Genomic DNA, 13,431 nt, shown 5'->3' with positions numbered 1-13,431 from the left:
GGCCCCACAGACGGTCCACTCAACTTTTTATTTCTTTTGATCCCAACAGGATGGGGGGCTCGCCATCGGTAAATGCACCAATTGTCTGTTAGATTGCATTTCCTTCACTTATGCCCAGGCTGAGCTGGCCATACAGAGTCATGTCATGGCTCATGTCAGAGCCATGGCTGCGTCAGTAACCCATTGAAGAAATTTGCAAAGCTGCAATATGGTCTTCAATCTACACATTCTCATCACATTAGTGCCTTGAACAGGATACCTGATGCAACAGTCGGTTCGGGCAGACAGTGTTACAGAATCTGTTTGGGGTCTAGAATCCAACTCCACCCTCCTAGGCCCATTTTATTCTAGAAACATAGAAACATGATGGCAGGTAAAGGCCATATGACCCATCCAGTCTGCCCATCCTCTGTACTCCCTAATTCTTCCTGTTCCTAAGTGATCCCACATGCTTTTCCCATGCCTTTTTAAATTCTGGAACAGTCCTCGACTTCACCGCCTCCACCACCCTTTCTGTGAAATAATACTTCCTTAGGTTACTCCTGAGCCTATTCCCTCTTAACTTTGTCATATGCCCTCTCATTCCAGAGCTCTCCTTCATTTGCCTGTTCCGGGCTGCACGCTCATTCTGATTGGTTAATCTGTGTTATGTCCTCACCGTTGCGAGGCCCATTGACCAGTGTTTGTTGTTTTTGGTGAGCCTGGATGCTAGGGATTCCCCACTTGTGAGAACAGATAAGCCTGCTTGTCCTTGGAGAAAGCGAAGATACTTACCTGTTACAGGTATTCTATGAGGACAGCAGACTTTATATTCTCACAATCCCTTCCACCTCCCTTTGGAGTTGTCTCCTTTCTTAGTTTTACTTTTTTTGCTGTAGTATTAAACTGAGGAGACCGTGTTCTCGTGGTGGAGTGTATCTCATGCTCCGCAAAGCTCGCTTATGCTTTTCGTAAGTCCCGAACTGGGCAGCACGGGTCGGCATCACCCACTTTTGAAAATATAAAGCCCATTGTCTTTGGAGAATACCTGCTATAGGTAAGTATCTTCGCTTTCAGGTAGATGGCTGTAAAGTTTTGCAGTTAACATTGTTTCTTGAGGCCAGCTAATACTTCATGATATACACTTGTGTGAATGAAGGAGTAGTGAATAAAAGAGAGGGTACATGTTTCCATAGATCACTTCTCCTCCTGAGAGTAGTTCCTCATTACACAATTTGTCGTACCATTTGTTTAAGCCAATGGAACTTTATTAAGCTGTTTTCATATGCCCTGTTGATCCTCTAGCATGGGTGAAACAGTTTATTTTACCATGGAACGCTCTGAGAACAGTGTGATGACAGTTACTCTCAGGAAAGAGGGAAAAATGTCTTATGTTGAAAAATCCATTTCTGTTTAAGGTCACAGAATGAATCATGTCCCTTATTCTTATGATCTGAAAAATTGTTAGTTACTTCTTAGTAAATCACCCACTAGAAAACTTGAAAATGACAGTTTTTAGTAAGTTCTTCTGGAAAGATATTCTAAAAACTGCATTGAGGTTAAACTTTAGGTAACAGTGAGGAAAAAGGGGTTTATAGCTTTTGAAAATAATAACTAATTTGTGCTGATAGTTTCTTTACTTATCAATGTAACTTATACTGGCTGCATGATCACCTTCTTTCCTCTTTCCCTTTTGATTTTCCTTCTCTTTTCTGCATTTCACTTGTCCATTCTCTGTCTCACCCCCTCGCCCAAGCACTTCCTTGTACACATTACCCATTGCATTCTCTCTGCTCATGAGTGGTGGAAGGTACTGGCAGCACGGCCTGCATGGCTCCCTCTTCTTATGCTGGCATGTGATGGTGGCACTGTTGTGTTCTCTTCCTTTCCCTTTTTACTAACAGACGCAGACCAAACTGGAGCATGCCCGCATTAAGGAGCTTGAACAGAGCCTGCTCTTTGAAAAGACCAAAGCTGACAAGCTCCAGAGGGAGTTAGAAGACACTAGGGTAATGGTTTTCACTATTTAAATACACAAGACCTGCTTTAACATGAACACTTCCTGGTGAAACATTCACTATCTGGTGCAAGTCCTGTAAAAAGAGATTACCATTAGCTGACCAAGAGCTGCATTAATAAACTGACCTGGAAATGACTTCCAGGACTAAAACATGACCGATAACTCATGTACATCTTAAATAGTCTCATAAAGACTGACCAGAAAAGTAAAAGGTAAGGAAATATTCAAATGTTAATGTAGGATTGAAAATGATCTGTAAATGGTAATGTGTGGGTTTTTTTTTTTTTAACAAAAATCTGGTTTGATTTGTGAAATCCAAAATATTAGTTTTACTGTGTTGCTGCAAATAGCTTTTTTTCTTGTTGTAATGCACAATTGTAGCTTTTTTATCTCATAGTAGGTATAGTGAGCAAACATTTTGCTTACACTAATTGCTTAGATAAACTGGCTATATGAATTCATTTTGCATGGCCTTTGTTTTTTTCCTAATGATCCAGAGAATGCATCCTTCCCCTTGCCTGGTATTTGATCCAATACCACAAAGACTTTTACTAGTCTTTTAGCATAAGAGATTTTGGTGGTGCTCAGAATATTTTGCTTCTCCTGAGTTCCTTATCTGCAGCATCCCAGCTTTTGAAATTGAGAACCTTTTTGATCTTTTAAGGATCTGGCTGCATTGCCCCCTTTTTTTTAGGCATAGAGTGAATTTCACTTCAAAACCAGTCGTTGTATTACATTTTGCTTAAGTAGTTTTTAGCTCTACCTTTCTATAGTAACACACAGGCTTTCATGAAGTATGAAGACATGTTGGTAGATTTTTATAAATTTGTACAACTTTTCATTTTCTAGAATTAAAATACTAAGCCCTGAGCTATAGTGTTAAGATGAGTTTTTCACAAATGAAACAAAACAGGAGAACCTACTTGAATAGAGTTGCACAGAATGCATTTCCATGAAATTTATAATCCCTGGGTATATGTGTTTAAAATTGTGATATTCCCAGCAGAGGTAATTGTAGCTCACTTTCTAGTTGTTCGCCACATCCACATTTTTTGCTTTAATGAACATCCAGGCAATAGAAAACATTTTTTTTTAGTGTTTGTGTTTGCTTTGTGTTGTTTTCAGGGCAAATCAAGCCCTCATTCTGTAAAGGTAAGTATCTGTTTAGATCCCATGCCTGGCTGATGAATTTTTGACCGATTGCAGTGATAGAATGTGCTTTTTACAGCTGTGTACTCTAGGGATCATTGCATTACTTTGCACTGTCCAGAATCACTGTTCCCTCTAAGCTGAGAGGGAGTCCTCCAACTGCATTGCTGCCGGTGGGGGGAGGTGCGGGGGGGGGGGGGGGGTGCTTCAATATTGAGTTTTCAATTGCTAGGGACAGACAAGTTCCCTGGAGTCCTGCAGAGCTTACCCTGTCCCTCACTATTGAAAATCTAATGGTGAAACAGAGCCCCCCACTGGCAGGACTAAAGGTGGAGGATGCCCACTCAGCTTAGAGGGAACAGTGTTCAGAATGTGACTCCTGTTTTCTTATGTGCATGAGAAATGTGTGATTTGAAAAAACAAACAGCTGCACAAGTAGAAAATGTGTAGTGGAGAAAGACTGAAGATACGTACAGCATGTCTTAGCCTCTAATCATTCTTAGGTTTTAGTTTTTAATAATGGGTTATACTGCCCATGCTTTTCTGCCTCTAGTGCAAGGTTTAATGCCTGACTTTTGTCATTGTCTGCCTTTTCTAGTCCAGCCAATGACAATAAAATGATCCCTTTTTCTGTATGAGCGTAGAGCAATTCATGAAATGAGTGGATCTGTAATGTCTTATTTTTAGTGTTCAGTTGTGCGATTCTGCATTTTTCTGTCTATTTGCTGTAGTCATGATGATGAGTAGAAAGCAGGTGTTCGAAATATTAATTGTGGTTGCATTTACTAACTTATTCTTTTAAAAAGATGTTCTAACAGGAATGGATTGCACTTGTTTTGCATGTGTTTTAATAGGTTTCTCTTTGAAAATTGACTTGAGTTACACTGTAAGAAAAGTGCCTGTATGCTTTGCTGCTAGTTTAGTGAAAATTGTACCCAGTTTGCATATATACAGTACTAGTAACATATTGTATCTGTGTCACGTGTGACTTATTTTGAAGTTGATGCAACTGGTAATATTGAACATTAGATAACATTGCATCTCACACTGAATAATATCTTTTATTTTAAACCCTCCTTCAATAAAGGTGGTGTATACATAAAATTCTGATTCTAATTTTATAGTGCCGCAAAGTTTAAAGGAGGATCAAATTTTATTTATTTAAAGCATATTGCTCTAAATAAATGCTCCCATCTTAATTTACTATATCGTTCTCCCCCACCCCCCATCTGTGTCAGGAGGGGAAAAAAGACTTAATAAATCAGGTTATAAATGCTTTTGGAAATGTGTGTTTCAGAAATAAATATTCTTTTCAGGCATAATTTTTATTGATATTGCAATAGTAAAAACTGGCATCAAATTTCTGCAGTCACATCAAATGCCATTGGAAGCCATTACATGTACGGCAACTAATACTCTCAAAATTTATTTCTTTGTCCAGTAATATTCTTATGTATCACAGGAAAAAAAAATTGATGCGGATCCACATATTTGTAAATTCTTTCAGACTTTGGCCTGTCGTGGTGTTGACTCCAGAAAGCTGATGATGAATTACCTACACAGGTTTAATTCAGTGATTTGAAGATTTTTCCCTACTAACTTATGTGCTAATTTGTTTTTCTAGATACACAGCATTAATGTCTGAAATATAAACATTTTCTTTTTTTAAATGATTTTGATCTTAGGTGGCAACAGTTTCTGAGAAATCTCGCATCATGGAGTTAGAAAAACACCTAAGTCTGCGGGAGAAAGAAGTTGCAGAGCTTCAGCAGAGACTAGAGTCTTCGAAACCAACTGGAGATGTGGACACATCTCTTTCACTATTGAAAGAAATTACATGTTTGCAAGAACAGATTGCTTTAGCGAACCAGGAGCATCAGAATGAGATAAACAAACTGAAAGGAAGTTTAGAAAATATCGAAGAGACTCGTAAAAAAGAAGTTGATGCATTGAAAACTAGCATGGAAAAGGTCTCTAAAGAGAGTGAAACTTTGAAAAGCAAGCTGGATCATGCCAACAAGGAGAATGCAGATGTGATAGATCTTTGGAAATCAAAACTGGAGTCTGCTGTTGTTTCACATCAAGAAGCAATGGAGGAACTTAAGTCCTCTTTCAGTAAAGGTATGGATACCCAGACTGCTGAATTCTTTGAGACAAAGACACAGTTGGAAAAGCTTAAGTTAGAACATCAAAATGTAATGGAGAATTTAAAAATCAGCAAAGATACCGAGAGATCTGCTCTGCTTAAAGAGATTGATGCTCTGAAGAGTAAGCATTTAGAAGCCACAGAAGGGAAAGAAAAAGCCCTAGAAGCTTTGAGATCCAAGCTGGAAGGTGCCGAAGAACAGCACTTGATAGAAATGGAAGACGCTTTAAACAAACTGCAGGAGAGTGAAATAAAGGTAAAGGAACTACAGGCATTGCAAGTAAAGTGCGAAGAACAAACAGAGGTTATTGATCGATTTACAGCCCAGATCAAGGCAACTGAAGAAAAGCTTTTAAACCTTGATGCACTACAGAAAGCTGATTCTGAAGGTAGATTGGAAATTCAGACATTTAAGGAGAAACTTGAGGCAGCAGAGGTACAGATAAAGAAAGTAGAAACTGAGATGGTCTCTCAGAGTAGCAAGGTTTGTATCATGCATATTTTTATTTTATTTTAATTCACTTTTGTGTTAATTTTGTGTTTTTAATTTAAGCAGTGTTCATTAAAATGACTGCTCCGTTAGAGAATCTCTCTTAAAGCATGATATTTCTCTCTGTAGAACTGTAGAGGACTTGTGCTGCCAATCTTTCAACTCCTGTTATGTAGTCACTCTGTGATAGGGCACTATTTTCTTTTGACACTTTGTACTCTACTCAATAAATATTTTTCCTGTTGGCACAGAATGGGAGGGGGAAAATACCATTCCTGGATAAATACCATTTGTTTGGGATTTCTGATTTCTTGCTCTGGTCTCAATAAAAACACACTTCAGGGGGAAATCTGCAGACAGTAATTGTATTGTTTTTTGCTTTTCATCTTGCCAACCACATATGCTTGGGGATCAGTATAAATAATTCTTAAATAAATCTTCCCTAAAAGCTAAAAAATCAGTACTCTCTGATGTTGTTCATCTGAACTGTATATAATTTCCTGAATCTGAACTAGCTGTCTAGCTCCAGGAAGTATTTCTTATATTTTCAAGTATTTTGGCCTAAGAAATGTACTTTTGGGGAATAATTTTATAAGGGACAGTGTTCTACATGGTTAGGAAGACTCTTGTAAAATTGTAGAAGTAGCTGCTATGATTTCTCTGCACCTATTTTTACTTGCACGGTTTAGTGTAAAAATTCTGGTAGCAGAAAATAGGCAGAGCCAGGGCAGAAATCACATTGATAGTTATTTTAGAAAATGTGCACATCTATAATTACACTTTTTTTTGAACAGATGTAGATGTATGTTTCTCCCTTCCCTGGAAAAATCTTTTTATAAAGGTACATAAGCATATATGTTGTAACATATGTACCTATGTGCCTTGATGGCCAGGGTGCCGTGTTACAATACCCTCTCTTTGCCACATCCACCCATTTAAATAAAATCTCCTTCCTTAGTCTAAACTCCATTCTCTAGCTGCCTGATGTTTAAAACTAAAAGGCCGCTAAAACAGCACTTAAATGGCTATCCGGCCCTGAATACCGCCGGATAGCAGCTTAAAGATTGTCCCCCGATTTTTAAAACCCGACCAGCCAAGTTTGGTGGCCATATTTGGCTACCACAATAGCTAAAATAACTTTGGACAGTCTTACTTTAAGCAGCCAGTGCTGAATTTCAGCGTGGCCGGTTAAACCAGATATTCAGTGCCAGTCGCCGGAAATGGGCCTGCACTGAATATCCGGGTTTATTGCTGACTGCGGGAGACAGCCCAGCTATCTCCCACTTTCTGAATATCAGGGCCTATATATTTTAAAATATAATTTGCAGTGCTGAGATGGAGTCTGGCTGAGGAGCAGCACATCATGTAAATGGTGACTGTATAAGTAAGGGGAGATTTCAACATTGTTTTGTTGTTCTGTTTTTTAAAACATTGTTCTTGGAGGAAAGCGACCAAAATTTGTAGGCTTGAAGACTTAAATATGTATTCCTTGGCGGAGTGGAGGGACATGGGAGGTACGAGTCAGCCAATTAAATACTTGAATATAATATGTTCATAAACACCTTTTACAAAAATGAGAAGGCTACAGAACTAGAGGACACCTGCACATAGCAGCAAATACAACCCTCGCCACCTTTCTTGACAGACAGTTAAGGGTCCTTGAGAGCTTTGAGTTGAATAACACCAATCAGAGTTGTAAAAAAAATGTTTTATTTATTTTTCCCCAAACGTCTTCCCTCAGGAACACTGATAGCGGATGTGTGAGAACCCATTATAGTGGCTTCAATAAGCTATGAGATCGAACCATGAATTCATAGTTTCCAGCAAGTTCACCCTTTTGTCATGTTGGCTGTCCTTAATCTATTTTACTAAAGCAATGTCTCAGGAAGTTGCTTCTGGTTGCAGGATTAACATGATGAAATTGTGCCTTAAATTATTCCACTAGACTAACTCTTACCTTAATTCAATATTATTCCAAATTTACCATTTCCAGACAGAGGATCAATTGTAATAGAGATTTTTAGGTAGAGAATACTTGAATTCATCAGTTGAAATAATAGGCTTTTGATCTGAAATCTCTTCATCCTATGCCAAAATACTAAGTTATTTCAAAGTATGGAAAATATTCTGTTGTGATATGCATTAATATTGGAAATTTAAATTGTAATAATATATAACTGGTAAACATGGGTTCAGGTAACACTGGAACGGTGATATGCTTGAGCCCCCGAAAAGCAGATATGTCAAGTCCCTCCACCCGCTCCCCACTGCTGTGGGCAGCAGGAGGGAGGGGTGTAAACATGTGCATTTTCTGGGGGCTCAAGCATATCACCTTTCCTGTATTATATGAGCCCTGATGAGTAACAGACTTCAACCCTGGCCTCTTATTTACACTGCTACAGCTGGCTGGATGGAGGGCAGGGGCTATCAGTGTCCATTTAAATTAGATTGAAGAATGAAAGAACAGTATTCTTAAAGTAAAATGATCTATAGAGAAACTAGAGAAAAAGGCCCATTTCTGTTAGAAATGAAACGGGCACTAGCAAGGTTCCAGGGCCCCCTCCCTCCCTCCCTCCCTCCCTCCCTCCGTCCTCCGAGTTCCATGCCCCTTACCTGCCTCCCTCTCCTCCGAGTTCTAGGCACCCCTCCCCTTCGAGTTCCAGGACCCGCTCCCCCTCTGCCGCCCCTCCGCCCCCCTCCTCCTCCTCCCCCCTCCCTCCGTCCTCCAAGTTCCAGGCCCCCTCCCTCCGAGTTCCAGGACCCCCCTCCACCGCGATGAGGAGGAGGGCGAAGGCAGAGCGATCCAGGCAAGTCATTCTCCTGCTCTTCCCGGAGCAATAAATCTAGCTTGGCGGGGGATCTGGGGAAGGGCAGCGCCTCCTCCCTGTTGTTGCGGGGTTCTCGACGCTTCTCCTCCTGGGGCGACTTATCCCCTCTGGATTCTCGCACAAGCCACATTCCCCTGTAGCTCTGTACCGAACTTGTTTTTCAGATCGGCCACAATAGGCCTAGTAGCTTTTTCGGCATCCCGCCCTTCTCTGATGCAACTTTTTCAATTCTCCAGAGTCCAGCACGCAGTGCTTTCCTCTGAGGCGACTTTCTGTTTTCGGCATGGCAGGCGGGAGCTTCTGAGGGAGAGAAGTTGTGTCAGAGGGGACAGGGCAGTGAAGAAGGAAAGCTGCGGGGCTGGTAGTGGGCGATCCCAGGTATGAGTTTGACGGGACCGGAGGGCAGTTTGAAGGAGAGGTGTTGGATTGCGGGCAGGGAGGAGAGAAGGAGACATGTTGGATTGGGGAGAGTGAAAGAAGAAGGGAGAGGTGGCGGACCACGGTGAGGGGAGACTGGTCCTGGTTCCTGAATGGTTTGTCGAATGCTTGTGAAGAGGGGCGCTTGGCGTATGGAGAGCATGAGGGCAGCCGAATGTGTGTGACTTAGTATTTCTGCTCTTATTTTGGCAGGGTCTGATGAACCACTTTCTAATTACCTTTTCTGCGGCCTTTCTCATCTACTATAATAATTTGCACCTTGATCGTTCTGAAGCTGACTGCCAGGAAGTTGAAGCCCGGTTCGTAATGTGTCCGTTGGCGCCTCATGCTTGAGACGTTTTGCGGTTTCCCAGGCAACACGGTGACGTCACCAGAAGGCTTCAGACATTACGAACCGGGCTTCAACTTCCTGGCAGTCAGCTTCAGAATGCTGGAGGTGCAAATTATTATATAGGACAGTCTCTTAACTGAATCTTTCCCTCTCCATCTCCCAGAAATAAATCAGGATGCTGGATGGCTATACTGAATATTTGCTAAAAGTGAACAAACTCTCTTTGACTGTCACTATGAGATTTAATCCTTCATCTAGTAGAATTAGGTGGGTTTTATCACAGCCAGTTAACTGATCAGTATAATCCTAGTGCCCTGCTTTGTTTAACTGAGAGTAGTGTGGTCTTGCAAGGCCAATGACATTTTGTCTCAGCAAAATTGCTTTATTTTTATCCAAATCCGCTGTTCACATCTTGCTCCCATCTTGAGGGAGCTGCTGCAGCCCAATGGTGGGAGAAAGGGCATTGAGAGTGTGTGTGAAATTGCTGGAGAGAGTCTACTGGGATAAAAAAAAGTTGAGATTAGAGGATGTATAGCAATTTTAAATGACTAAAAACATGTAAACATTTGCCTAAAACTAAAAGTTGCAATACAGAATTACTAATTATACACAGAATTTTAGAACCTAAACCACCTAGTTAGCTTGAAAATTAAATACCTATCTTACAGTTTATAAACCCCTAGAATCAGAATTGTGTTAAAGGCTAGTGCCTAAATTCAGGCACCAGTAGTGCACCTAGTTTATAGAATACTAGCGCTTGCACATGTGATTGGCAACAGTAATTGACAGTTGTGCAGGTAAGTTCTAGGCACTATTCTATGTGCAATGACCTTAGGACGTACACGTGAGTGGAACATAGCATGTCATGGTGTGTCGCCAAGTGAGGCATGCAGCTTATAGAATGTCAGTTGCATGCTTTGCATGACAAACATAGGGCCCCCTTATGCCAACCATGACTCGTCATAACTAGGCACACCTTACTTTGGCGTGCCAATGCAGCTTTGCACTAATATTCTATTATGATTCGAGTGCATCCTTAAGCTGATATAGAATTGGTGCTAAGCCCTTTGTGGTACCTAAAATGAGTCACCAATTTATGAAATTGCCAGCATTGTCTGTTTCTACATAGTTCACATGTTTGATTAAAGTCTGCTGTATGTTCATGGTGATTTTGTCTTTAAACAATTAGAATACTGATTGGCTGCATAATTAAGAAATCTCATGCTTTATAGAGCTAAAACGGACAAAATTAAAGGTTAAGTTTTGTTCTGTGGGTTTTGTTTTGGATTTTTTTTTTGTTTTGTTTTTTTGTACCATTTTGTCATTAGGTTTTTGGCTACGATGTTTTATTTTTCCATCAGATATGTTAAGTTTCTTTTGTACTTGAAATTTGGATTTTTTTTATCCTCCATTCTATTATTTCATTTTACTTTGCATCATAATCCTTGTTAGGCATCTGAGGTAGCCAAAGAACTACAGGAACGGAATGAAAAGCTTGTTAGTCTTGAGAAACAATTGGCTTCTGAGAGTCAGGTTAAGGATTCTTTGGAGAAGGAACTTCAGGATTGGGTAAGTAAATTGTTTGAAATCTGCATATGGAGTGGTTTACTCAGCTAATGAGCTTCAAGCTTACGATGGCATTTACTGTACGTTGAAACTGCTTGCTCAGTATATTGGTGAGAAAGATGTAAAGGGCTAGATCCAGTAAATGGTTGAGCACCCATTATAGAATAGCATTGAGTTGGGCACCAAGATTATGCCTTTGCTGCAACCAGGTGTAATTCTCAGTGCCAAATTTGAGCACACATCTCTGGTATTCTGTAACACTGCATGCAAATTTTAGGGACACGCTGACCCGCCCATGCACCTCCCATGGCAGCACCATCTCTTGGGTTGCATGCTATGGAATTTGGGCGCACATAGTTATTCAGTAGTGTGTATCAAGATGTAGTGCAAATTCAAATTGGTGCCAATTAATGTTAATTAACACACAATTATTGACATTAATTGACTCGGTAGCCAATTAGTTGGGCACACATCTTGGCGCTCAGTTTTGAGCACCATATATAGAAATGGGGGACGGTGTATAGGGCACTCCTGGTATGGCAGAAGAATTATAGACTTGAGGATTCAGAAAGAAATACAGATGAGGGTGAGGAGAGGCAAAACAATGCCATAAGAGCATGTTTCTGAAATGTACATGGGCAAGGCCAATTCATTATCAAAATGTTGCTGTATGTGTTTATGAATTTTAGCCGTTTCCTGCTTAGGTGATAAGTGGGCTATAAGTGTAATAAAATAATTTTAAAAAAATAAGAAAAAGGTCAGGTAAGAAGAACGAGAGGAAGGAGGAACATTTCTTTTTAGGAAAGCAATACTTGCCTTAACTTTTGGGGTCTTCCAGCAGGCATTGTTCTACCAGTCTGTAAGGTGTCAGGCTTCAGTTGGACATTTCTTTGGTATTAGAGGCTGGCGCTACGTGCATTTTCATTTGAAAGAACAGTGTCTTGCTACAGAAATAAAATGTGTTGCAGATGAAGGATGCATAGAGAAGATCTGCTAGTCTGTTAAAAATAAAAATTCTGGCATAACTTTTAACAACATAACACTGAAAAATATTAGTTTTACAAGAATAGAGTAAATGCTGGTAGGCAGACTGTGGGATCTGTCTTTGTTTACAAATCTGAAGGTCAGCATCCCACAGCCTGTTGGTTCATATTAAAGCATCTTATTACATAGTAGTAGCATATGAGCATATTCATTTTATTTCCTTAGGGCCCCTTTTACAAAGTTGCAGTGAAAGGGGCCCTGTGGTAGCATCAGTACGTGGATTTGCCATGCACTGAGGCCCCTGTTTACCGCAGTGGTGTGGTTTTTTTTTTAATTATTATTTTAAATAAAGGAAATGGCAATGCAGTAAGTACAAACTTGCCGCTCGGCCATTTTCTGGGGGAACCCTTACCAGGAGGCAGTAAGGGCTCCCTTGCTAACCTGGCTGCTTACTAACACCCCAACCGTGGGTTCTGCCTGTCAACCAGCAGATGAGACAGAGAATAAGTCCTGTGAGCTGTTCTCTATAAGGGCATCATGCATCCTTAGCTCCTTAGTATTTTTTTGCCTCCAGCAGATTTTGATAGGTGTACCGTGTAGCTTCTGAACAGGTTTCTGAAACACCTCCTGGCCAAGTTGCTGAACGAGGGGTACCTCCGAGATTTAAGTTCCAGTTTAAAAAAAAAAAAGTGAAATTTTTGAATTGAGCAGTTGTATCGAGCCTCATCAAGCAGAGACCCCTTTCTTCAGTGCACATAAGCAGAAGTTTTAATTAAAATGGTGCTTTCCTTTCTCCCAAAGGTGGGTGTCATTTCATGAGAGCCAAGTTATCTTCCTTTTCATAGGGAAGAATGTGGAGAGATGAATTTTAAGTCCTTACATTTTCTGGATGTGCATTGGATTTTTCTAAGACATCTTGAAATAACCAATGATTTCAAAAAGTCAGACAGATTATTAATTCTTTTTGGAGGTTCCAAGAAAGTTAATTGGGCTCTAAAGCCACTATTGTCCAGTGGTTTAAAGAGGCAATTCTTTTTGCCTATATCTTGACAGTAGAGCAGCCTCTTAAGGGTCTCCAAGCACATTCTACCAGGAGTGTATTGACGCCTGGGCGAAGTTGCACGTGGTGGCTCTGGTTAACATTTGCAGAGTAATGACATGGTGTTTGTTTCACACGTTTGCAAAACATTACCAGCTCGAAGTAGGAGTGCGAATGGAAACTGCATTCAGAGCAGAAGTTCTGAAGGCAGGGATTTTCAGGTCATACCCATCTTGAGGCATGCTTTGTTATATCCTTCAGGGTCTGGACTGGTTTGGTGAGGATGTGTCTCTCTCCTCTGTAGTCTTCATCTTCATTTTTCACGTTTCATTATTTTATCTTGTGTAAGTGTTCGTGCAGGGCCAGTGCCGCCTTCCCCTTTAGTGTCCCAGTTAGGTTTCAGCACTTTGCAAATTTTCTTTCTTTCTCCGCTGTTCACTATACCCGCTTAGGCTTTGTGT

The 13,431-nt window shown here is 40.5% G+C and overlaps 1 protein-coding gene across 6 annotated transcripts in view; it reads left to right on the top strand.

Moving 5' to 3' along the window:
- The window catches only part of CLIP1 (CAP-Gly domain containing linker protein 1), a 156,602-nt gene that overhangs the window by 71,917 nt on the left and 71,254 nt on the right, over nucleotides 1-13,431 (top strand). For 3 of the 6 annotated variants that reach the window (XM_030217857.1, XM_030217854.1, XM_030217853.1), the window contains exons 9-11: nucleotides 1,884-1,988; nucleotides 4,834-5,778; nucleotides 10,834-10,950. In XM_030217857.1, coding sequence (XP_030073717.1) covers nucleotides 1,884-1,988; nucleotides 4,834-5,778; nucleotides 10,834-10,950 — 1,167 coding nt within the window. Of the gene's footprint in view, nucleotides 1-1,883; nucleotides 1,989-3,124; nucleotides 3,152-4,833; nucleotides 5,779-10,833; nucleotides 10,951-13,431 lie in introns of all 6 variants that reach the window. The other 3 variants (XM_030217859.1, XM_030217856.1, XM_030217855.1) reach the window with 2 other exon arrangements.

Source organism: Microcaecilia unicolor, chromosome 11 (assembly GCF_901765095.1).
Source record: "Microcaecilia unicolor chromosome 11, aMicUni1.1, whole genome shotgun sequence".
In the NCBI taxonomy this organism is placed as follows: domain Eukaryota; kingdom Metazoa; phylum Chordata; class Amphibia; order Gymnophiona; family Siphonopidae; genus Microcaecilia; species Microcaecilia unicolor.
The sequence above is the reverse complement of the archived record's forward strand: the minus strand, read 5'-3'. Positions and strand labels throughout refer to the sequence as shown.